Source organism: Haemaphysalis longicornis, unplaced genomic scaffold, assembly GCF_048455015.1.
Source record: "Haemaphysalis longicornis isolate Haplotype H1 unplaced genomic scaffold, Haemaphysalis longicornis Haplotype H1 scaffold_1, whole genome shotgun sequence".
Lineage (NCBI taxonomy): Eukaryota > Metazoa > Arthropoda > Arachnida > Ixodida > Ixodidae > Haemaphysalis > Haemaphysalis longicornis.
The window spans coordinates 446,405,640-446,431,341 of record NW_027526203.1 but is presented as its reverse complement, the minus strand read 5'-3'; the positions used below and the strand labels follow the sequence as shown (position 1 = coordinate 446,431,341).

Here is a 25,702-nt window from a genome sequence, read left to right as displayed (position 1 = left end):
ATCTTCTATTTCGTGAACCACAACAGCTATCAAATTTACCTAACTGATATATATCAAAACATTTACCACGCTCGAAATACATATCTGAAGTTAAGATCTGGTATCCAGCAGTGGGACTTTTGCGAAGCCTGTGTACGCGCAGCAACAGCTTGATGTACAGAATAGCCGGCAAAACGACATAATCGCGTACAAAACGCTTTCTTTAGAATGAGAAAATGTGTTTGCTTCCTGCCCTTAGCCTATCCGTCTCTATTTGAGTAGGCAAGGCCGTGCTTATGCGCCGCATGTCGGCATGTATGGTGCGGCGGGAAGTGGAGCGTATACAACACCGACTCACCTGGAAGTCGCGGGACTGCTTGATGATGTGTCCCTCGCGGACCCAGACGACCTTTGGCGGCGGCACGCCTCCCAGAGATGTGACGAAGCGGGCAGGCGAGCCTTCGGGCACGGTCAGGTCGGCCAGAGGAGTGACAGTCGGCGGGACTTCGTTCAGCTCGGGAACTGCGCGGAACGGGGCAGGCACTCGGTGAGACGCCCCGCGGCAGTTCTCGCCTCGCGAGATAATCCCGTAGCACACTTCTCATTCCAGCGCTCACTTGTAAATGCTTCCTTGGCGGCAGTCCCGCGTTATTTGAGAACGCCCGTGGCCTAGCCCATCGACATAGAGTGCTTTGGGACGTAGAAGCTCGGACTTTGCAGCCCTGCAGTGCTAGGCTGATGATTAACGAAGCAATTAAGTCAGCTGTTACGAAACTTTGCAATAGAACGTCTTAACATGCGGTGTATGCCGCGATCCACAGTTCCTACCATCGCCTTTCGGGAGCCAGTTGTGCATATGGGCATATTTTTTTATAAATCATAGGTCATCATCATCACAATTATCAGGATGTGGGTGTTGGTTCAGAACGAATGCCTCTTCCATTGATTGGGAGGCCATCAGCACCATTGTTATAACGCTTGTACACTGCCGGTCCCTAAGCGCGTAACCATCTGCATATATTAATCGCTGCCCAGTCACAAGAACACAGGTACATCTCGTTGCTTAAGGCCACCTCTGTCCTCGCCTCTCGCTTCGCGACCATGCAGCCACACCCAGGCACGAAAATAAAGCGTTAGAAGTGCTCACGTGGGAGCAGTTCTAATGCTTTCGCGGCTCAGTTTGACGTCTGGTGTGCCCAGAGTGAGAACTGCTCTTCGGGTCATGTGGGCCTCTGGACACCCACTACCATGCACTCCCATTGTGAGTGTCCAGCTTCCCCATACACCCTCTTACCTCCTCCACCCTCTGCGAACAGGCCCTGGGGAGCCCAGACATCTCCAATCAACTATTGGTGACGTCGAGGACACTGGACGTGGCGGAGGCCTAATGGACCTCCGCCCCCCCCCCCCTTTCCCTGCTAATCCCAGAGACAAATAAAATTTGTTCTCTCTCTCTCTCTCTCTCTCTCTCTCTCTCTCTCTCCTCTCTCTCTCTCTCTCTCTCTCTCTCTCTCTCTCTCTCTCTCTCTCTCTCTCTCTCTCTCTCTCTCTCTCTCTCTCTCTCTCTCTCTCTCTCTCTCTCTCTTAGAGTGAGCATTTGAGTCGAAGCAAAATAGCCGTTGCTTCCTCCGTGGGAAGGAAGTGGGGCTTACCGATGACTTTAAGGTTGGCGCTGGTTGACACAGTTCCCGCAGGGTTGGTAGCGACGCACTTGTAGACACCTTCGTCCTCTGGGAACGCTTCGGATATCTTCAGCGTAAACAGGTTATTCTCTTGGGACATGCGGAAGTACCGCGACTGCTTCACTTGCTGGTCGCCCCGGAACCATTTTACCTGGGCTCCTGCGTGGCACAATGTAGGGCAGGCGTAAGGATCTGGATGCACAGTAAATGGCTTCAGTGAGAAATTAGTCTCACATGCCGCAATGAGGTGGAGTGCGCAGTAGCACATTCACATATGTATGAGGGCACAGAAAATTTTCGTGGTCATTCCAAGTCCGAATAAAGTGACGTCGGATAGTTACTATGTGCAAAACGCCAGTTACGCGCTGAGAAAAGGCCACAAAACGCATTTGGTACCTCGTTCCGCATGGCATAAGTTTGAAGTAGCAAGTAATGTGTCGCTCCAAAACGGAGTAAGTCCTCTCAGTGCTTTAACGAATACGTCTACTTGGAAATCGGTCGCACGAGGGGTGAGATCCTGTAAACGAGTCATGTGAAAAGCGTTTATAGAATCTGGCCCCTCGGCGCCGCTATTTCAACAGACTGCCACAGGGCGTACGCACGTGAAATCGTTAATGTTCCGTAAACTAGCAGTATCAAAGTGCTCAAGGGAACGTGCTCAAGGGAACGCGCTCTACGTGTGCCATTGCGGTGATGCGCTGATCCATCTTCAAAGTTAATCCTAACGTCCACTGCAAAAAAAATTAAGTCCCACTTGGTAGCTCGCCGAAAGTCTATCAGGGCGTGAAGTCGTCAGTAATAGTCGCAAATGTCCTGAGTCGAGACGCAACGCCAGGACTGGACGTACGTGAGCAAAGAACTGCGCACACATTCACTGCTCACGGAAGTTCAGCAAGCACTGCTGTCCATCTGGAACGAAACGGGAAAGAGTCGCTCACCTGGCACAGCGGGTATCCTGCAGCGGAAGACGGCGCTCTGGCCTTCCTTGACGGCGAGCGGCTTGAGCGGCTCGGTCACTGTGGGCGGCTTCTGGTCTCCCGGCGCCTCCTTGGGGCTCGTCGGCGGTGTCTTGGGCTTGGCGCCTGCGCACGCGTATAAGAACGAGTGGCGAAACTGAGCCGGCCGCCGGGCTTCGCGGGCGGATGCTTTTCTTGGCCGCAGAATGGGCGCTAAAAAGGGCGCTATTTCTGGCCACGCTCACTGACCTTCGATCAGCACATGGGCCTGGCAGCGGGCTTCGCCTGCCGAGTTGATGGCGACACACTCGTAGCTTCCAGAGTCGGAATCCGCTTGCGCCTCCAAAATGAGCAGCGTGTACAAGTCTTCCTCTTCCACGATCTTGTGTGACACGTCGGGCACCACTTTCTTGCCGTTCTGCGCACAATGGAAACGGGCGGCGCCAGTGAGCGCACGAGTGGGCGTCCAGTTGGCAACGAGCCGCCTGTAAATCTCTTTTTGCAATGAGTCGTAACACAAAGTTTGTAACGGCGTCGCACATCTACGTCTCATCAGGACGGGCCATAAACTTAGAAAAACTCCACAATGGCTGCGTGCCTGGCCCGTTTCAGGAAACAGACGAGACGCTGCGAACATATTCACCTTGAGCCAGTACACGTCCAATGGTTTCGATCCCGAGACCTTGGCATCGAGGCGGACCAGCTTTCCTGCCTTGGAAGAGACATCTTGGATGGTCCTTGTAAAGTTGGGCGGAACGACACCGCTGCGTTGTTCTCGCCTCTCTGTTGGAACACCAGGAGTGAAGGGTACATACAGTTAGCCGTGTTCAGAGCGAGTTACACTACAAATTTCGCGACGACATTGAAAGTTCATCAGTTCCAATTATACGCGGTCAGAACGGAGTAGTTAACTCGAATGACTTTTTATTGTTCCTTCAGCTCCGCGTGTTATCCTGCTATAGCACACGCAGCAATGCTGTGGAATACTATACTGAACTACACTGTCATATGGTACGCTGTACCACGAGGCTGAGTCAAGACTCAAGCCCCCTACGTCATTTGAACCACGACGACCCAAAATGACCAACCGGAACGACCGAAGTGTACAAATTCGGAGAATAACAAGGTCCAGCTTACAAGTTGGCCTACAAATGGGATATGCACAGGTACAACACTCAAGGCGTGAATGGCGTTTAGTATTCTCGTATGTACCTGCTAAGATATCATTTTCAGTCAAATCGAATCACGGGCATCATAATTCGCCGTATTTGCACATTTGGTCACTTCGATTGGTCTTTGTGGAACGTTATGGCGAATCTAAACTAGGGGGACTTTTGACAGCGAAGCGTTACCCACGCCCTGTTTGCATACTTCCGCAAAAAGTCATTTCGAGTACATTAGTAGAGAACGTGCTGTACCATTCCTCGAAGTAATATACCTCGAAGTAATAGGTTAAGACACTCCCGCGGGCCTGCTTCTGGCATTCGTGTGTGCGGGCCTACGCACACGAATGCCAGATAACTTCGACCAGCGCGCCACATTTGGCGAATGCGAAAGTGCCGCCTGCCACTAAAACTGTGATATGCGTTGGACATCACATTTGCCCCCGCGTAATTTGAATCATATGATGGGCCATTCGTATTTGTTCGACGCACTGACTGGTAATTCGCAAGTATTGTGAAGGAGCATGGTTTCAAGTTGGGGAAACTGGTATACGTCAAAGTGGGGCAGCACTGAAATAAGACGCCTGTGCTTTACTTAGTCCCGTTTTAGTGCTGCTCCACTTAGCCTTCGAGTGTGTAGTCTACTGTACCATTAAGAGACTGAGCATAGCCTCAGTAAACATTGAACGTGCAGAAACTTCAGCCTAGTGCCGAACTTTCGAAAAGGTCTTTGTCTCTTGTCAGGCTTCTGATGAGGACAAGTCCCATATCGGAAATTAGGTACAAGGTTCGGGTCGTCTCTTATAAGGTGTTTTTTTTTTTCACGTACCATTACACATTACACATTACAACACACTACTCATTTTTCTCTTCTACATTTCAGAGTAACTTTTATTGGGCAAAGTTCAGCAATTTTGGTATCGGCTGTGGTTTTAAAGTGCAGGGATTTTTTTTTTTTCAGCGCGTCCTTTTTCTTTCAACAAGCAGCTTCAACACTAAGCTTCTTGTAATGTATAGCATCACGATTGATAGCTCTTTTCAGAAGTAGTTGGCAAAGGCAGCTGCCCGTATATTCAGGCTCTTCTAAGTTCCACTGGTAGTGTCACTCAAGGGTTAGTTTGATCGATCATCAGTATGTGTCCATACATTGGCGTGTGGTTGCTTATTTGCGATTTTGTGTGATTGTTTGCAGGAACTCAGCACATTCCTACGGCCGGTAATTCAAATATAAATTTGATATCGCATATGCAGAAGCAACGATATCATTTTCCTGTACACAGAAGCTTTTATCTCGTCTTAATCAGTGACAGCTGCCCTGAAAATGCATTCATGGCATTACAATGGCGACGCACCTTCGACAACCAGGTTGGCAGAAGACTTGGCTGATCCACCGCGGTTTTCAGCCTTTACCGAGAAGACGCCGGAATCTTCCACATAGACTTCACGGATAATCAATGTTGATGTAGTGTCAGTAGTCACAATCTAGATAAAACAAAAAAGAAAGATACGCATGGAAACATGAAGCACGCTTGTGTGCATCTTTATTTTGTTGGGTCTAGATAGAAACATAGAAGGAAGAAATAATGCGGCGTGCGATGATGTTCAAGCGCCGTGGAGCATAAATTAACGAAATTTTATTGGACACCTGTCCTTGCCGTTACTCGTTGCCTATAAACTATGTTTGTCTGTTTTTTCTTCTTTAACCACACCCTTCAGTGAAAGCTCTCTCCAGGGCAAGCCGTACGATGTCAATCAGTAAACTGCCTTAATGGTGGTTGCTGTTCGCGTTTTCTTTTTGCCTTTATTTCTCGGTCTTGTCTCCATGGTAAACAAGGACCGAGTTCATGGGCCGTGCGACAGACAAGCGCGCACTCGCGAACACAAACAAGTGTTGGCTCGGCCGTTGCGCGTATGCTGACCTGGAAGTCCTGCGAGGGCTGTATGGGGAAATTCTCGCGGAACCAGGTTATCTTGGGCGTCGGCTGGCCGGTGAATGTGCACTGGAACTTGGCTCCGCGGCCTTCGTCCACGCGGCACGGCTGCAGCTTCTTGGTGAAAACGGGAGCCTTCGACTCGGGCTGCGAAGCGGAACGACACGATACGTGTGACGCGCTCGAATGGGCAAGTGTGCTATTTATACTGCGTTTGGAGCCCATCCATCTACGTTAGGGGAGCTCGCCACGAATAGGTCTCGCCGGGGCCGGCTTGGTTTCGAGACGGTTCTCGCGCGTGACCCGCCTCTGACTGCCGCTGTTGTGGGTGGCCAAGGATATAGTCCCGCTAACTGGCCGAGAGGTCGTTAAAAGTTGGGTTGCTCCGTTGGGCTTGACACCGCCGACTAACCGCCCTCAACCCCCCCCCCCCTCTTTTGTCACCGCGTCGTTTCAAATTCACCCCATCGATCGCGAAACTACAGTATGAATTTTGATTAGCTTTTACAAATTTTACAAATGGGGACCGAACCCGGAAGGCGTGGGTTCGGTCCCCACTCTGGTCGCGTGTTGTTCTTCCTTTCTTTCTTTCAAAATCAAATTCGGTGTATGACACAAACGTGCATAAGACTGGACTAAAAAACCTAATCTGCGCTGTGGCGGCACTGCGCAGCGCAGAGCGTCATGCTTGCATTGCGTGATGCCACAGCGCAGAGCGAACTTTTGATTGAAACTGCATGCTCGGCATCGCCATTCGCTGAAATTCCATTGCTGGCTATACATTGGCCGACTGAGGTCATTGGTGGTGAAACTGAATCGACGGATTTTCAACAGATTGCTTTGTTTTCGTCTTGATCACAAACATTAATTGCCTTCAAAGCAAGCCCGTGTCGCAACGCTTGTGGCTGCAAAGCTGCCATTTCTCGCAGTCATCATCATCATCATCATCATCATCATCATCATCATCACCAGCCTATCTACGCCCACTGCAGGGTAAAGGCCTCTCCCATTATTCTCCAATTGCCTCGGTCCTGTGCCAACTGTGACCAATTTATCCCCGCAAACTTCTTGATCTCATCTGCCCATCTAACTTTCTGCCGCCCCCTGCAACGCTTGCCTTCTCTAGGGATCCACTCTGTTACCCTTAATGACCAGCGGTTATCTTGCCTTCGCATTACATGCCCTGCCCAAGTCCATTTCTTCTTAATTTCTACTAATATGTCTTTAACACCAGTTTGCTCCCTGACCCACTCCGCTCTCTCCTTGTCCCTTAATGTTATACCTATCATTTTCCGCTCCATTGCCCGCTGAGTCGTTATCAATTTAAGTTGAACCCTCTTAGTGAGCCTCCAAGTTTCTGCCCCGTAGGTGAGTACCGGTAAGATGCAGCTGTCATACACTTTCTTCTTCAGCGACAATGGTAGGCTGCTATTCATTATCTGAGAATGTCTTTCATATGCACCCCACCCCATTCTGATCCTTCTAATTATCTCTGCCTCATGGTTGGGATCTGGGGTCACAACTTGGCCTAAGTAGATATATTCGCTTACCACTTCCACTGCCTCGCCACCTATCTCAAACCGCTGTGCTGTCCCGAGGTTATTGATCATTACTTTAGTTTTCTGCATATTAATTTTCAGGCCCACGGTTCTACTTTGTTCGTCCAGTGCGGAAAGCATGCTTTGCAATTCGGCCCCCGAGTTACTCAGCAAGGCAACGTCATCAGCAAATCTGAGGTTACTGAGGTATTCTCCATTAATCCTTACTCCCACCTGTTCCCAATCCAACGTTCTGAATACTTCTTGTAAACATGCTGTGAATAGCATTGGAGAGATTGTGTCTCCTTGTCCGACACCCTTTCTTATAGGTATTTTACTGCTCTCCCTATGGAGGATGATCGTAGCTGTAGACCCATTGTAGATATCCTCTAGTATTCTTACATAATGCTCATCTACCCCCTGGTTCCGTAATGCCTAAATGACTGCTAGGGTTTCGACCGAGTCAAATGCTTTATCATAATCTATGAAGGCTATATATAGGGGTTCAGTATACTCAGCGCACTTCTCTATCACCTGATTGATCGTGTGAATATGGTCCATTGTTGAATAACCTTTGCGGAACCCTGCTTGTTCTTTAGGTTGACTGAAATCTAAGGTTGCAGAAATTCGGTTAGCGATTACCTTGGTAAATACCTTGTAGACGACTGACAGTAAGCTGATCGGCCTGTAATTTTTCAAGTCCTTCATTTCGCCTTTCTTATGGATTAGGATGATGTTCGCGTTCTTCCAAGATTCCGGTACCATTGCGGTCATTAGGCATTGCGTATACAGGTTTGCCAGTTTTTCAAGCACAATTTCTCCGCCATCCTTCAAGAGGTCTGCTGTTATCTGATCCTCACCAGGTGCTTTGCCCCCTTTCATTTCTTTCAAAGCCTTCCTTACTTCTTCGGTCGTTACTGGTGGGATGTCTCTCTCCTGTGAACTAGTGTCTCGTTCGGCATTATCCTGTATGTCCTGGCTACTGTACAGATCCCTATAGAACTCCTCGGCCACTGTGACTATTTTATCCCTATTTGTGATGGCATTGCCTTGCTTATCCTTAAGTGCAGTTGTTGAAACTAAAAAAAAAGAAACTTACGACCGTATTCTGAATCCCCCCTCCAGTCGACCCACCAATCGAGGAGATCCTCCAAAGCAATTTTCGCATGTAAATGCATGGCGGTATCTTCCGCTCAGCCGAGTAGAGCAAACGCATGGAGTGGAGGACAGACTCTGAATACTGCCATTAGCTTCGTTTAAACAAGTTGCAACATCGGCAGCGCATTAAAGCGCCTTTAATAGAAATTACCTATAAACTGCATTATTGAATAAACTATGTAATTACAACTGTGGATGGGCAGCATCAACACGGAAACGGTCGTGCAAATATTGTATCCAGTGTGTACAATGACTGGAGACCAGGCGCCTCTGCTTTGCAACGTTTTCCACGCCCAGAAAACAAACAAGCCTTGCACGTCGGTGTCGTTCAGTGACTAATGCTTCTCCTTGACCCAGCAGCTGGTCAAGGAGTATCCCTTTAAACAAAAAGTTGAAGGGGATGCCTAAGCATATTCTGATGAGTTGAGAATGCGAAATCGTTTCTTTTTGCTATAGGTTCGCGGACGAGTCTTCTGCCGACGTCAACTGCATCCTGAAACGTCGACATTAGATTCACTGTACCCACTTGTTGCAGAATCACTACTCATGTTGAAGGTGGAAGCGCTCGCACAACAGGGACAAAAAGACACGCCCTAACAGGGCGTGTCGTCTCTGTTCTCTGATGAACAGCTACCAACTAGCCCAATTGTCCCTTCTACTACAGTCACTATTCATGCTTCTGTGGCACTGCCTCCACAGAAGCTGGAGGCCAACCACAACTGCGGGAAGTTCCTGATTGATTGTAGGGTTTAACGCGCCGACGCAACGCAGGCGATGAGGCGCGCCGTATGGAGGGCTCCGGATTAATTTTGACCACCTGGGGATCTTTAACGTGCGCCGAAATCTCGCATACACGGGCGCTTTTGCTTTTCGCTCCATCAGAAAAGCGGCCGCCGCGGCCAGGAATCGAACCCGCGACCTCGTGCTCAGTAGCACAACGCCTTAGCCACTGAGCCACCGCGGCGGGTGGCAAGGTTCCTGATGCTCGTACGTTTCTTTGTGTTTTTTTGTAGTGTACAAGCTATGCAACATGTCGCAGCCAATGGGAATTTAGAGTGCGCCGAGTGTTTCTCTTTGTCGTCTTTTTTTTTTTTTTTAATGCACGCGCCGTTATGGAACGCGACAGACAATGGGAGTTGAGCGCGTACCGGAGGTAAGCTGTGTTGCGGGCGCTTTTTGTGGACTCCAGCCTAACCAATGAATGCTTTCGCGTTAAAAACAGTTCATGAAAAAAAAAAAGCAACAGTGGCGGTGCTCGTGGAACAAACGACGCTCACCACGGGTCCCTGCACGCGCTGCTCCTTGGTGACGCCCTTGTGCTCCTGCTCGAGCGTCTCGGTGAGCGTCTTCTTGCGCGTGATCTCGAGGTCGCCCTGCTGCTCCTTCTGCGTCTGCCGCTGCGTGGTGGAGTGCACCTCGCGGCCCTGCACCACGGACTCGGGCGACACGCCGTACAGCCCGCGCTGCTGCTTCTCGGCCTCCGTCTCGAAGTACTTGGCCATGTACTGCGCCTGCGAGCCCGTCTCCACCTTCTTCTCGCCCGTGCGCGCGTCGTACTGCGTCAGGCACCGGGGAGGAAGAAAAGTATCCTTGAACAGCTGTTGGGAACAGCATTATACTGCGCGTGGTGCTGCGCGCTTGTTAGCTCTTCTTTGCATGCATGTGCTCACGGATACGGCGGAAATTTGCAGATTTCATGTTCACGTTCCATAGGAAGGGAAGGGATATTTTGGGAGGCTGTTTCATGACACTGTCAATCGGAGCGCTATACTCTCTCTTAACAGGTTCGCACAGCTCTTAGCATACTGTCGCGGTCAGCAGAATGTCAAATGGAGCAGGCTTAATTGCAAGTACAGGGGAGCGATGGTGGTTGCGGAAGCTGCAGACTTGCGATTCCCGTGGGTGTGTACCAAACTAGAATTTTCGTAGCATTTTTAAGCCTCCGAGAGAAGTTCTCCCCGGGATATCAGTATCACTCGCGTAACCGTCACAAAGCCAAGCTTACGTAGATGGAGTCCGTCTTAAAGCGCTCCACTTTAGGCTTCATCTTCTCAATTTCTTCCTCTTCGATCCTCTTCTTGATCTTTTGGTGTTCGCCTAGAACGCAATTTGAAACGTCGTTAATAAAAAGCTTGCGTATATGTGAACGCAACGTATGGCGCTCCTTGTAATTTAATAAGTGGTCAAAAATGGTGCGCATGACGCTACGGTGTACCTTCAACGCCTTGTTCGGTCTTCCAGACATCGATGCGAGTTCCGCCGGGCGTGAGCTTTTCCTCAAACACCCGTTGCAGCTCAGTCTCATGTCGGTATCTCTGGTAAGACTTGACGTCCTGGTCGTACCATGCTGTAAGTTCAACAAACAGTCGATCAGTACGAGGGCCCTTGAGAGATAACGCCCCGAAACACCACCACTCCTACAAAAGTAAGTTGCCCTAATCGGACGCATTACCAGCCAAGTAGATTTTACTTACGCTTTGGAGAGTGCTTCAGCACAGCTCTGTAGTCGTCAAATTTGGGTCGAACTTCCAATGTCGTGAAGCAGTACGCTTCTCCGCAGAAGTTTCTCGCAAAAACCTGTGCGGGCAAGCTCGTGTCAAGACAATGCCCAGCTCAGAAAATAAGGGAAAAATAAATGAACATGGAAGTAGTCGTGCTCACTTCTACTTTTCCTTGGTCATACTGCCTGCTCTTGGGGATGTCCAGGTGGTAGATACCGTCGTACGTCAGCTTGTACCTCGACCCCTGGGCGAACGCGGCATGGCTCATTAAAGCGCACTGTTCGAGATACGCATTACAGAAAATTTTCAAGTGTCAATGCTTACCGAGATAACTGTGTGTCCATTGAGGACCCAAATGAGCCTCGGCTTGGGGTGGCCTATGACTCGGCACTGGAACTTAGCCCATTCACCTTCGACCACAACTTGAGGCTCTGGTTTCATGATAAACATTGGGGCGCTAGGCTCCTCCTCTACTTCCTCTTGCGTTTCAGTGCTGTAAAGAAATAACGAGACACTTGTTAGTGAATTTTTCCTGATTAATCGTATACTTTGATCATTTCTTGTCCCAGAAAGGCAATTCCAACCGAGTAAATACAAAAGCATGATAAATGTCTCACCGCTGCCATGAGGCTTCCATTTCTGCGATCTTCTTTACTCCATCCTTCATGTCCTTAGGTAGTTGGGTCCTGAAAAAAATAAACATAAAACTCGCGAGTTATAACATGTTCCGACAAGAATTTCCAGCGATCCGTGTACGATGTGGCTGGTAGTACCCTCACCTGTAGTCCAGCCTTGGCTTTGCTATGCACCGGAGAGTGGCTTGGGTTTGGTCCTCTCCGACATCGTTGACGGCACGAGCCACGTATGTTCCAGAGTCCTCAGGATAGACATACAAGACGTCGAGGGCAACGAAGCCAAAGTCGTGTGTTGTCTTGAAGCGGTGGCCTAAAGAATATCAGCGAGAAATTCAAATCGGAATTACGGTACGGTAGCTACATGCATCTGTTAGGTTATAAGTGTGTGAGATGGCGGAGTAGAACACACGTACCTGATCTCAGCGGCTGTCCGTTGTGGTACCACTCCACCCTCAGCTTGGGATCGTTGGTGGGCTCCAGGCGGCACTCGAAATGCGCCGAATCACCCTCGTTCAAGTTTTGCTGGGGTTGAATCTGAGTGATAAACCTACAACAAGGATGTTTGACGTCAGGAGCAGGTCTCATGACATATCGTAAGCATGCTAAAGTTAAATAGGCCATCGACGTACCTGGGCTTGACGAGCTCCACTTCCGTAACAGTCTCCTCTTGAGGCGCCGGGTACTCGAGGTCGCGCAGCTTATCAACGCTCATGCCCTCAGGGAGCTGACTGTCCATAATGATGTCCTTCTTAGCTAAAAGGATAAAATGTGCCGCGGGTGTCACCAGAGCAGGGTACGCGAATTGTGGCGTGCTTATATTATGACCGATTAGCGGATGTGAGTATATCTGTAGGCGTGCTGCGGCGCTCACCTTTGATCTTGAGGGTCGCCTTGGTGGTGTCCGAGCCCCATCGGTTGGTGGCACGGCACATGTACTCGCCCGAGTCGCGAGGGAACAGCCAGTCGATGTCCAACACGACGAAGCCGAAGTCATCGATGGTGTGAACACGTGTGCCTGCGAATATGCCAGTGCGAGATGTTTTATAGACGGAAGAAACAATCTGCTGTGCACAGAATCCGTAATCCTTCACTCCGTTAACGGCAGCCTACAACATGTCCCTCACCGGTGACAAGAGGTCGCCCGTTCAAGAACCATTCCACTTTCAAGTTCGGATCTCCGACTGGGATGAGCTTGCATTCGAAGTGAGCGCTGTCCCCTTCCACCTGTGTTTTATTGTGCAAAGAAAGAGAGAAGATCGTGGGTTAATCTCCAGAGGCATTGCCACGGTGTTTTATACTGTTACCTTGTCCAGGAGAGACTGGATCTGGGTGATGAACTTCGGTGGCTCCTTCTTATCGTCGTCGTAAATTTGCTCTTCAGTTCTGTACATGGACTCCTCTAACTTCTGGATGCTCTCATAACCAGACCGGAATTCTTGAGGTAGTTGTGGTTCCATGACAACTGATTGTTTGCCTGCATTAGAATCGATGGAAATAATTATTTAGTTGTGTAAAGCATTATTTAATTCGGTAGGTCACTAATCCGGAATCGTCGTGGCCGAGAAATGGCACACGAAATGATACACGGCGCACAGAACACGAAAAGTCAGGTTAAGGACTGCTAGAATTGATGCCAAAATTCTCAGAAAAGCTCCTGCAAACAAAAAATGACACCACCTTCACGCGACGGAACCCTGAGTTGATGCGAAGCATCTCGGAGGTTCCGAAACGTTCACGAGATTGGGTATCCAAATAACGAAAAATGACGGAACTCCGGACGGCGCAGCGTGACTCAATCGAAGGAGCAACTGAGGGAGCGGCGCGCGGACCGGGTTTATTATATAGAGCAGATGGAGTGGAGAAGAGGAGATGAGAGAGGAGACGCGCATGCGCGCTTATCGCGCAGCTGCGGTGATGAGTAGCGCGCGCAAAGTAAGTTTCCGCTAATGAGTAGCAAAGTAAGTTTCCGCTAATAGCGTAGATGTAGTTGCAAGAAGGGCTATTGACGAATTCTCTCAGGCATAGTAGTGGCGTGAAGAAGAAAAAGACGCAAATGGGAAAGGATGGTTATGATAATTTCATGACACGATCGCCCCACTGGATAAGTGCCGTTCCAGCCAGTTGAAGAGAAAAAGATGGTGATGATGATAATGGGATGACACGTTCGGGAATTGGACAATAATCTTTTCGCGCTCACTAAATCATAAAGTGTGCGTGTGCGTTCTGGTAATTTTTTAAAATAAATTAGTGACTTTGGAAAAGTAATTGCTTGCTTTGTTATGTAGATTTACGTAAATTTGCCTTCAATAACAAGCGGAAGTCCATTCGCCTTCGATCCTACGTTCGGAAATTATGTACCGTCGCGAGAAATGACTCAATGTGACTTTTTTTAACAGTGCAGTGTGCCGAAGATAGTCACCTTTTACGTTCAGCTTGCAGGAGACCGAAGCTTCGCCGACCTTGTTGACAGCTCTGCACGTGTAAACACCGGAATCCCGTGGGTAGACTCCCGCAACTTCCAGGATGACGTAGCCAAAGTCGCTGATTGTCTTCACTCGGGAACCTGAATAAGGTTTGTGCAAAATACACGTTAAGTTTTGCTTTGCATTTTGCACTCTCTTCTTCCGACGTACCCGTGACGAGGGGCCTGCCGTTGTGGTACCAGTCTACCCTAAGTGTAGGGTCGCCAACTGGGGTCAGCCTGCAAGAAAATGGCAGTGCCTGAACCTTACTCCGCTTTTTACACTGATGCCGTACCATATTTCGCTGCACACAGTACAAAATACATCAACAGGAGAACTGCGGGTGAGTGAGGCTTGATTTAAAAGCCTGGATTTTTAATCCTACTTACGTTCTCCGCTCGCCGAGTCAACGGCTGCAAGTATTGTTTTAGAATACGACAGTTTAGCCTGACGCTAGCTTGTAGGCTTGATTTTATAGGATGCGCAATATTGTTGTAAAAAAAGCAATGTCATCCCAGTGTCCATGTGCATACCTGCACTCAAAGTGGGCCAAGGAGTTCTCTCCCAGCGTTAGATCCTGAGGCGTGGTGACAAACTTCGGCGGCTGAGCCGTGTCCGTGTCCGTCCAGGTCTCTCCAATCCTGGCTGACGAGACTTCTTCGAACTTGGCAATCTTTTCGATGCCGGTGGCCATGGATTCTGGCAGTTGAGTTTCAAGAATGATGCTGCGCTTTCCTGCGAGGAGAACGTTGCCTTAGTCTTATGGACAGCCTCATGGGTAATTTATATGAATCTTTTCACTACGAACACTCATGTGGTTTTAAGCTAAGCTGCATTCGTAGGCCTGCTTACCTTGGCATTTTAGGGTGCACGAGGTGACAGCCTCGCCGAAGCGGTTCCTTGCGCGGCAGGAGTAGACGCCAGAGTCCTCTGGGTACACTGGGCTCATCTCAAGCACCACGAAGCCGAAGTCGTTGATGGTTCGAATCCTGGTTCCTGATGTTTCACAAGTTGAAAGCGCAAATTGCATAAGGGGGTGCTGCCTGTTAATTTCACTTAACGTAAACGGTTACCCTAATTACTCGGATGCACGTCTAAACTATTCCGCTACAAGTTTCGCACGACATTCAGTGATACAATTTAAAGCAAATTTAGCACTTTCAAACACAAAAATGCGCACAAAAAGGAGACTCGAATTAAGATTTCAGGGCTTTCCAAACATTAGCTCCTGGTTGTCCTCGATATAGGTGCGCCAAAACAAAGTGTAATTGTCGGCAAAAGAAGTACACGTATACGAGCAAACTCAGAAGTGTTATCACCATCATGGCTATTCCCAATTTTGATTTGAGGACGCCCTACTGCATAGCTATAAAGCTGCATCGCCCGAAACGTGCGGGCATGTTTCTCTGTGCTGTCTATCGATGAATTTCCGCAAATAGGCTGACGATGTAAGCCGCGTGAGTGTCGCCCACCTGACATCAGAGGCATGTTGTTCTTGAACCACTCGACAGTCAAGTCTTGGTCATCTGTTGGAGTCAGGCGAGCCTCCAAATGTGCGTTGTCTCCCTCTCTGCGATAAAACAGCGCGCGAAGTTAGGCACAACTCACGGTGAGCTGAGGGTCCCCAAACGTCCATTTATATCGACATCGCAGTAAATAGCGCCCAGCGCATTCAACGTAAGCATTTGAAACCGAGTCTCTCACCTCAGGTCGTCAACGTTGCTCAGCGGCACAGTGAAGCGAGGTGCCTCCGCGTGCCCCTCGGGCTCCATCACCGCCGCAGACCTGTAGAGGCTTTCCTCGAGAGCGATGATACTCTGAGTTCCGGACGCCATCTCAGGTGGAAGCTGGGGCGTCAGGATCAGGGAGCTCTTGGCTGCGATGTCAGGAAAGGTTTTGGCAGAGTTAGAACTACCTAGGGATAGGCAGATATCGTTACAATTGTTAATTAAGTATCTTCCGCGGGAATGTACGTAGGGATATAACTTCTGTTTCTAATAATGATGCGAAAGTCAACGCCTAAAGTTTTTGTACCACAGAAGTATACGCGCATCACACGTTCAAGGCCGAGACTGTTCTCTATGGATTTTTTTTTTCGCGGACGAGTGCATTTCTATAGTCATCTATGCATTATTTTGTTGACATTGTATTAGTCCATTTCTGCGTGATTACAGATTTGTGCATTCTATAATGACCCCTGAATTAGAAAAAAAACGCGTGTACTACGTGTGTCGCAGTTCTGTATCCCATAAAACAAACTGATTCCACGAGGATTAAAATTCTCAATTCAGGAAGTTTTGAAGGAAAAAGCGCAACAGGAAGTATAGCAAAAAGAAAACAACGTGGGCACTAACAGCGCCTGTCTCGCCGTCGCCTTCATAGACCTTGTTTTCATTGTGCTGTTGGCTTACTAATCCAAGCTGAACCAACCTCTTATCTAAATTCTATTTTTCTTCCTGGTAACTGGTTAGGGAGCCTTACTGCTGTAGCGCACAATCCCATTGCTCAAAATTGCTCTGGAATAGCTGTTCTTGAGATGTTCCAGACAATACTGGAGTGGTTATAACTTATACTCACACTTGCAGTTAAGCGTGGCGCGGGTCACGTCCGTGCCAAGCTTGTTGGTCGCCTTACAGACCCATTCGCCGGAGTCTTCGCCGTAGCAGTAGAGGATATCCAGGATCACGATGCCAAAATCATGGAAGGTACGGAAGCGATGACCTGTAAATAGATGCCACACCGTTTATCGACCGTCATAAAACAAAAAAAAAAGCTGATCCCCTAAGCCTGAATAGTATTTCGGAGCATGGGCGTGCTATTCCGTGCCAAGTTGAGCCGTTGTCCACAGTCTGCATAGAAGAACGTACCTGAGCGCAGTAGTTGGCCATTGAAGTACCACTCGACCGTGAGGTCGGGATCGTTGACCGGCACCAGCTGGCACTCAAAGTGGGCGCTCTGGCCTTCCATTAGGCCAGTGACGCTGTTCAGTTGGGTCACGAACTTTGGCGGCTGCAGCCGGGTAGCCTCCATCACGGCCGAAGTCCTGGAGGGAGGACGCACACTCTGACGCGAAGCCGACAGGTCATGGCGCCAGACCAAGTTTCTCGGTCGCTTTCAAAGCTGCCAGTGGGTGGCGCTACGCAGGCATCAATTATTTTCCCCTCGCGGTGGGTATGTTTGCTAGTATACTCCATGGCTCGGGATGCAGAAAAAAGGATGTTTTTGGTTTACTTACCTGGTCTGAGATGCATAACCTTCCAGTTCAGCAATCCTGTCGAGCGACTGAGGCTGCAGAGAGTCCCTGAATATCTTGCCAGTTCCTGAGGGCGGGAAACAATGATAGGACTACTGAGCGGTGCGGGTCTGGAGGGGTAGAACATTTTCAAATGGAAACAATGTTGAATGTTCAACTTGAAAATTACTGCAGGGGTCACGTATTTACTAGAACATGATAATTAAATCTCGTACATACGGTTTCAGTTTTCTCTAACTAAATTATTTTATATGTGGTTTATATGATAAATTCAATTAATAAAAATTGTGCTCGAGTTCTGATAATTTGAAGGCAACTTTCAATTGTCTGCAATGGCATGAGACTCCGTCTAATCAGTACACACAGTTTGGCTTTCCTCGCTTTAGGAATAGGCGGCGTGGTAAAACACTCACCCGCGCACTGGAGGGTGCACTTGGTGGCGTCAGAGCCGTACTTGTTAGTGGCCACGCACACGTAGTCGCCAGAATCCTCGGCGTGCACGAACGAGATGTCCATCACCACGTAGCCGAAGTCGCTGAGTGTCTTGATGCGAGAACCTTTAAAATAACACTCGATTTGGTTAGCCCGTCTTCTAGGTCGAGGAATATAATTTAATGGAGTAAACATGCCCAGTAGGGGCAGAAATTTCACTCAGCAGGGACCGTTTGCAATGCAACTAGCCCTCTAGAGGTTTCAGTTAAAAACATAGAACGCAAAAAAGATGACGGGTATGACTATACGGCCAAAAAAAGCACCGCAATTGTAAATAACAGTCACATCGTGCTGAAAGAGCTTGTTGTTGAATCTGTTTTGTGCACACTAACATTTCTGCAGGCTAATTTTTCTGCCCTGGCTGCACTAATATCGGAATGTTTAAGTGCTATCACGACGGTGCAGAAGTCTGAGGTTCCCGATTTGTACAGAAGTTTTTTTTTTTTTTTTCCACATAGATAGTACACTTTACTTCAGCTGTCCTGCCGCGAATTTTCGGGTGCTGCTGTATTATAACAGTTGTGAAGAGTCCACTTAACGGTAGCGGCCATTAACATTGCTGGAAGGTACTTTTAGGCAACATAAAGTTTTGCTTACATCACACATTCTTATTTGAAGCATTGTCTGAGGTGTGGGCGATTTGCTGTTTCATAGTATTAAGTGATGAAATAAACTGCGGCTGGAACATTTATTTTACCACAAAGAACTTCACACATATACAGATATTTGATAACTATGTCATAAACTTTATGGAGCTGGGCCACTCTCCGCAGTGACAAAGGGCGTGACTTTAGGATGATTAGACTTTGTTAATTTTATCACGAACAAAAGTAATTTCACAGATAAATTTATATAAAAGTCTCCCGAAAGCACCTTTCCCTACAACGCGCTTTAAAAAAAAGTGACATAAACTTGGAAGTGCAGAATTTCAATTGTAATTCAAGACAATTACCGGATGCAATCGATTTGTGCTACCTTTACGCAAAAAAGTGCTAAATGATGGGGCGCATGCCTAGAAAGTTTATTCAGGAAACATTTCACGGCTTAGTTTTATGAGTTGTGTACTTACTGTCGCGAAGAGGCTGGGAATTCCTGTACCACTCGACCTTCATGTCTGGGTCGCCAACAGGTACAAGGTGGCATTCCAGGTGGACACTGTTTCCTTCCTGCAGGCACCAGGTACAAGACGAAAATATTAGTGTTATCCAAATCACTCTCGCAATCTTGGTGTCAACGCGTCGCCATCATTTTCTAGAGTTCTGTACTGCTTCATACACTTTGGACGCTAGGCCAGCAACCCTTTATAAAATACGTACACCTATGGCCAGCTCCTTTCACGGATCCTGGTGACTAAGCGAAGCAGCGTACCTTGAGGTTCGTCAGGCTCTGCAGTTGCGTGGTGAACTGCGGCCGTTGCCCCTTGGTCTTGTCGGTGCACTCGAGGTCGACGGTGACCTCAGCCTTGCCCCACTTGTTGGTGGCGCGGCAGGTGTAGCGGCCGGAGTCCTCCAGCACGGTGCCCAAGATCTCGAGCACCACCATGCCGAACGCGTGCACCGTCCGGATGCGGTGCCCTGCGATGATGAAGACTTTCGCTACAGTGCTTGCTCTCGCAGTGTACTATCGGTTACAAGTTATGAGTGCAGTGAAAGTTCCAACCGCTTTTAATCACGGCTAAACCTGCTTTGCGACGATGTAAACGTTAATAAGTGTATCATCTGCAGAGGGTCGTAATTGTTTTTAAAGATTCTTGTCACTTACATGCTTACGTATCGCCAACCTAAACTGGTCAAACGCACAGCGTTAATATTCCAAAATGTCTCAGTGTGCATTAATTAAGATCACGCATAGGATGAATTCATAATCCAAAGAATCAATGAAGCTTGGTTCTTCAATTTGTCAAAAAAAAAAAGAATTTTGGCATAAGCTTCTCAACAAGTCTAAAAAATGCATTTCCTTTCGTGTATGTGTGTTGCCTTCTGATTATATGCACTATCTGTTTGCTTGAAGCCTGTATTACACCATTTTCCATCGCTGTGCCTATTTTTGTTATTCCTCATTTTGCATGGCAGGGCGAGCCGAAATAAGAGTAACAAAAACGTGTATGTGAAAATGTGGTATCTTAGAGCTGTTATTTGCTACGTGGTGCTTTATGCATGTGTTGACCAAGCTGGTTCTTCTATTAGCGCCCCCGAGACACTGTCATCTACGTGGCGCATAGTAAGCGGTTGGAAAAGAAAAAAAGAGGCAAACGTTGTTGGTGGCTGCATGCCGTGCACTCACCGGCTTTGAGCGGCTTTCCCCGGAAGAACCATTCCACCTGCATGGTCTGGTCGCCGACGGGCGTGAGCGTAGCCTCGAAGTGGGCTATCTCTCCCTCGTTGAGGTCCTTCAGGTTGACGAACTGCGACGTGAACACTGGCGGCTGTCCTGCGGCGTCTTCCTGCACCACTTCGGGCACGCGCGTCAGCGACTCCTCCAGCTGCTGGATGGACTCCAGGCCCTTACGGCCCTCGGGGTGCAGGGTGTCGTCCTGCACGCCCTTGCGGGCTGCACGAGAGAGAGAGAAGAAAACGCGGTCAGCCACCCGTTCCTACTGATCTGCTTCTTCCGCGAAACAAGTATAGCAGTCCGAACAGCACTGTAATAGTCAACTAAATAAATTGGGGAGTAAGCCTGAAGAAGGCACGTGAGAGCAGCAGACACGGATGGAGAACTTACTCAGGCATGTAATTGTGGTGGTGGTAAAGGCTTCGCCGGCATCGTTGCTCGCGCGGCACGTGTACACGCCTGCGTCTCGCCCCCAGAAGTCGGTCAGGGCGAACACAACGAAGCCGAAGTCGTGGGTCACGGTGTACCTGGATCCTGGAAAAAGAAATCCAACAGAGGACGCCGTCGCTACGGCTTCTTTAATGAGGCGTTTTGGAGGCGTTTTGTAAAAATCGACTACTTCTCTCCCTAAACGACAACGATGGGGGAACGCGAAGCTTTCCAAAAGCGAGTCCGACACCAAACGAACCAACTCAGAAGGGAGTGGACCCATATCTGACCACCTTACCATACACATAAGGTATTTCTTATCGGGATGGTTTACTGCGCTGCGATTGTCCTCTTAGTACAGTGCTGATACGGGCGTTGCATGGCTTTCCCTAGAGCTCAACCATCGTCGTGGTCAGACGGAGGGATGCATTTTCCGTGTAATTTTTCACGTACATGCCCATCTCCAAGTCCAAACTTCTTCGGCCGTGCCGGAACGGCGCAATCGGATAGACTTCGGCTTCGTTACGCGAGCGAGCCAGGTTCGATTCCGACCACGGAAAGCGTTTTGATTTTTCTGCCCTTCACCCACGATCATCATCATTGCCAGAAAAAGTTGGCTTTCCTGCAGTTCATTTTTGGCGGACTACAGATCACATCAGCGAGAGGCTGAAGGCTTCGCTTTAAAATTATCGGTGATATACGTTCTGGGTTTTTTTTAACGTTCCTGCTTAATTCACTGAAAAAAAGCGTAATGCAGTATACCGGAATACTTGTAACACTGCGATATCACGATTAAAACTGAAAAGAATTACCCCTTTCAGAAACAACGCGTGAGCGCGATAGAGCGCCTCCTCGACACGGGAGTAATATCGTATATAGTACTGCTTTTCCTTTAGGGGCGCGGCGTTATCATCTATCTGTTGCAATAAAAATTCACCAACTCTAAGCTCCCAAGAAGAGACATAGCTATGTCGAACAAACACGGCATTTTTTTTCTCTTGTTGTTGTTATTGTTTTATACCTATTATCCTTCCGTTTTGTCTAGATAGGGGTCGTTACATGCAACCGGCCTTGTTTTACTGCTCGACTGTAACCGAACTCAGATTCGCCAAAGCTGCCTTCACTGCAACAAGATTCGTCGGACAGTGAAGCCGGCCGCATACAAGATGGCCCGTCGATGCAGTGAAGAGTTTTCAATTTGTTTTTTAATGCTAATTAATGTTCCCTTCCTAATCGTAAACCTAAAGCGTTAATAAAGCCGGAAGCCTTGTTTATTATGCAAAATGAAGCATTAGGTAAGAAAATGGTTGCGATTGTCATGCACTTCCCGAGCCACCGACGGAGGTCTGTATTTAGTACCAGCTAGAGAAATTCGCTGGTACCAAAGAATCACGAAGCACCGAACGCCCGGTTCAATTCTTCTGATTGACGAAGGCTTGTTTGAGGGCTAGTTTGTATAATCTTGAATTCAATGCATATTTGTATGAGGGACAGGGACAGTGAAAAGACACAACCAAACAAACGATGGTGCGCAAACTAGCAACTCGTTTATTGAAAGCTGTTTCACGTGTCAGATGTTTCACGTATCATATCAGAAACATGTATCAGCGTGCCCACTATAGCCTTCACAGGAAATGAGGTAGAAATGATGAAAAAAGAAAAGTCCAATGGCACATGAGCGCACGCGTACGAAGATATCATGTTTAATCTATGAATGTACACTCACCATCGCATGCTTATAAATAATGATACAGCTTTCCATAAACAAGTTGCTAGTTTGCGCACCGTAGTTTGGTTTTGTACTTTCACTGTCCCTATCCCTCGTCCAAATATGTATCGCACGTTAATATTGAATTCTGCTTGACATAGCCCAACGAAGAGAAGATGTAAGAGCCTATTGAAGTTCACTATGAGGAGTGTGGGGTTAGCAGCCAACGTCAACGACACCCCTCGCCCAGTTACTTCCGATGCCTCACCATTCAAACAACATTGTAACTCCCGTGCTGCATTAGGCCGTCACATCTTTTACTCGCGCCATCCTTATTATTAACATTTGAAAGTGGCGCTTTTTTCATTGTGCGATAGAAGTTAGCGAGGACCTGCAGTGCTTAGTGCCAAGCAAAGAACGCCATTTCAGTTGGCCACCTATCGGACTTGCTCCTCTACAACTAAATCAACATTAACACTACAAAGATTGCCAAAAAGCGAGATAAGAGTTTTCATCATAACATGGTGCTCAATGGCGGTGGTACAGCCATAGAGCGCCTCAGAACGCAACAACAACAAAAAAAAACCTTGTTTCTCTCGATGCAAGCGCCACTGTGGCGAAACTGGTTCCAGGACCAGAATGAACAGTTTTTTTTTTTTTTTCAAGCGAGCACAGGTAAGTCCAGTGATTCTTACCCGGCGCAAGTGGCTTGCCGTTCAGGAACCACTCCACCTTGAGTTTGGGGTCGGCCGCCGGTTCCACCTTGCACTCAAGAGAGACTGGGCTGCCCTCTTGGATGGAGAAGTTGGGCTCAAGCGGCACCACGAACACGGGCCGTGGGAACACTTTTTCGGCCTCTTCGACGGGCGCCTGTAACGTGCCACATGCGAAGATAACGTCTGCGGTCACCCTATCACTGCTCCTACCTTCTTCGCGAGTTTTTGTCTCTCTAGACAACCAGTTAATTGTTCACGGGTTACGACGTACCTGGTACCTGCTGAGGTACGCTGTTTCCAGCTCCTCAACCTTGGACAGTCCCTGTACGCCCATAGGGTGAAGAGTCTCGGACTGGACTCCGCTTTTTCCTGGAAATACCCAAACATCGCGTTTACCAAGCGGTGACATTTTTATATGCTCGCGAACGCTGATTGGTTAAGTTACATGTGGGCGTGACATAACTGTAACAGCAATGCCTACCTTGGACTTTGAGGGAACCCGTGGTGACTGCCTCGCCCTTCGCGTTGCGGGCCCGGCACGTGTAAATACCCGAGTCCTCCGGGTTTGCATTGCTGACATCCAGAGTGACGAAACCAAAGTCGTTGTTGAAGTTGTACTTGGAACCTGGATGTAGTACGGAATAATGTTAGCGAACGCCACCCTTCTCAGAAACGCGATGTGGGTGACTGCCATGTTGGGAACATACCGTATGCGAATAGCATACGCAATGCACTGTGTCTCTGTCAAATTTTACGGCTTGGATCCTGCAGAAGCATCCCTCCTTCACTTAAGATATCATACACGATATTATTACTGTTATAAATTCATATTTTTCATATGAAATACCTTTAGTTGAATAACCTCCTCGAAAACCCTCGGCCAATCTCCTTGTCTGGGTATTTCATTTCATTTCATTTATTTGCTCCTTAAAGGCCCGAAGGCATTACATAAGGGGGGGCTTGCGCCAAGGTATAAGAATACATACACCGAAAATAACAACAACAACAACAAGACTACAATAAAAAGCAACATCAGTTAGGAATAGCGAAACTATTGTAAACATAATTACTCGACAGAGAGAGGGAGAGAGAAAAAAAAGAGAAAACGTGACAACGGAATTTTCACAATCGATTCGGCAGGGGTATCACGTGAAGGTTGAAAGATTCGCCGTTTCAAGTTTTTTGCGAAATAATTTTCGGTTAGGGCATGAAGCTATGTCATTGGGTAGGGAATTCCAAATTGCTATTGCGTGAGGAAAGAAAGAACTATTCATTGATAATGTACGGCACTTGATTCTAGAGATTGGGTGACTGTGGTTAAGACGGGCAGAAGCTCTTGGTGGGGGCGTTAATAAAGCATGTCGTGATTGGGACGGGAAATAAAAGGTGTGTAAAAGGCACAAACGAGCGATAACGCGGCGTGTAGCGAGGGTGGGGAGGTTGATGGACTGTTTGAGTGACGTCACACTGACTGTGTGGGAGTACTGTGATGTTATAAAACGGGTGGCACGGTTTTGTATCGATTCCAAATCGTGAGAAAGATATGATTGCGAGGGGTTCCAAATTGATTATGCATATTCTTGCCTTGGTCGAACGAACGTTAGATATGCAAGTTTTTTAACATCGGCGGATGCGGTTTTAAGGTTGCGACGGAGGTAGCCAAGTGTGCGTGAAGCGTATGAGCAGATGGATTCGATATGGGACATCCATGACAACGATGACGTCAGATGAACACCAAGGTACGTAGTGGCCGGGATTACTGGTACCGATTTAATTATGTACATGTTTTGAACAATAGTGTGTTTTCGGGAGAATGACAAGACTTAGCATTTTTCGAGGTTTAATGGCATGAGAGATTTATCGTTCTGTGTATATGTACTAGCCTAGTGGGATTTTTTTTCAGCGGATCGTGGACGACACGATATCTGAAATCGACACACTAACAGCTCGCGCTATAGAGCGCTAAATCTCACATTTTTTTCTAAACCGGGCAGCCTACGCTCGCCACGAAGGATACTCTAATAATAGCCCAACCACACAGACATGGCCATTTGCCCTTTTGCTTCATATTCGTCGAGGAGCGCCAATGTGGGAATGCTTCCTTATCTTTTCCGTAGCCTGAAGGTTCTCCCTAAGCAGCCACTCTGACGTGAATTGCACGACTAATAACTTTCCACTTGACACTACAGCTTCTTCTTAGGCCCTAGTCACAGCATTCAAAGGCAGGCGTTAGCGGCCTCACCGGCAGGAACTGGCTTGTTGTTCTTGAGGAACTCAACCTTGAGTGTTGGGTCCTTGGACGGCTCGACGCGGCACTCAAAGTGCGCTACCGCACCTTCGCGGATCTCCAGGTTGTTGAGGTGCGTGATGAACACGGGGCCTTCGTAGTCCGGCTCGGGCACGTACTTTTCCGGCGGCGCGTACTCTTCCAGGGCGCGAAGCTTGGGCAGCGCGTCGGGATGCTGGGAAGCCAGGATGATGTTCTCGCGTCCTGCGAGGCGAAACGTTTTAGTGCGTCAAAACTCGGACACGACTGAAGCAAAAACGGTTAAGTACAGCAGCCCACTGATCTACTTGCCTTCCACCTTGATGGTGCACGTCGAGATAGCTTCGCCGACATCGTTGGTGGCTTTGCAGGTGTAAATACCGGAGTCATCTGGCCTAGCACTGGAAATATCCAATGAAACCAAACCGAAGTCGTCCGTGGGCTTGATACGGGTTCCTGGAAACATACAAACGAGCGCGATCAGTGTGACTCGAGGACAGTT

The 25,702-nt window shown here is 48.3% G+C and overlaps 1 protein-coding gene across 1 annotated transcript in view; it reads right to left on the bottom strand.

Annotated features, from left to right (window-relative positions):
• LOC144162276 (uncharacterized) overlaps window positions 1–25,702 on the bottom strand; it is a 200,202-nt gene that overhangs the window by 140,227 nt on the left and 34,273 nt on the right. Inside the window, 39 exon segments of the mRNA XM_077692757.1 lie at window positions 338–501; window positions 1,632–1,820; window positions 2,600–2,743; window positions 2,867–3,035; window positions 3,261–3,400; window positions 5,133–5,262; window positions 5,700–5,858; window positions 9,685–9,963; window positions 10,413–10,504; window positions 10,623–10,754; window positions 10,882–10,984; window positions 11,069–11,152; window positions 11,233–11,401; window positions 11,526–11,594; window positions 11,688–11,853; window positions 11,957–12,090; window positions 12,173–12,296; window positions 12,415–12,558; window positions 12,668–12,767; window positions 12,848–13,017; window positions 13,963–14,106; window positions 14,177–14,244; window positions 14,539–14,740; window positions 14,858–15,001; window positions 15,478–15,575; window positions 15,710–15,881; window positions 16,583–16,726; window positions 16,873–17,048; window positions 17,241–17,325; window positions 17,672–17,815; window positions 18,820–18,916; window positions 19,119–19,324; window positions 20,034–20,300; window positions 20,472–20,615; window positions 22,914–23,088; window positions 23,206–23,303; window positions 23,416–23,559; window positions 25,177–25,425; window positions 25,513–25,656. Of these exon segments, the coding sequence (XP_077548883.1) occupies window positions 338–501; window positions 1,632–1,820; window positions 2,600–2,743; window positions 2,867–3,035; window positions 3,261–3,400; window positions 5,133–5,262; window positions 5,700–5,858; window positions 9,685–9,963; window positions 10,413–10,504; window positions 10,623–10,754; window positions 10,882–10,984; window positions 11,069–11,152; window positions 11,233–11,401; window positions 11,526–11,594; window positions 11,688–11,853; window positions 11,957–12,090; window positions 12,173–12,296; window positions 12,415–12,558; window positions 12,668–12,767; window positions 12,848–13,017; window positions 13,963–14,106; window positions 14,177–14,244; window positions 14,539–14,740; window positions 14,858–15,001; window positions 15,478–15,575; window positions 15,710–15,881; window positions 16,583–16,726; window positions 16,873–17,048; window positions 17,241–17,325; window positions 17,672–17,815; window positions 18,820–18,916; window positions 19,119–19,324; window positions 20,034–20,300; window positions 20,472–20,615; window positions 22,914–23,088; window positions 23,206–23,303; window positions 23,416–23,559; window positions 25,177–25,425; window positions 25,513–25,656 (5,762 nt within the window).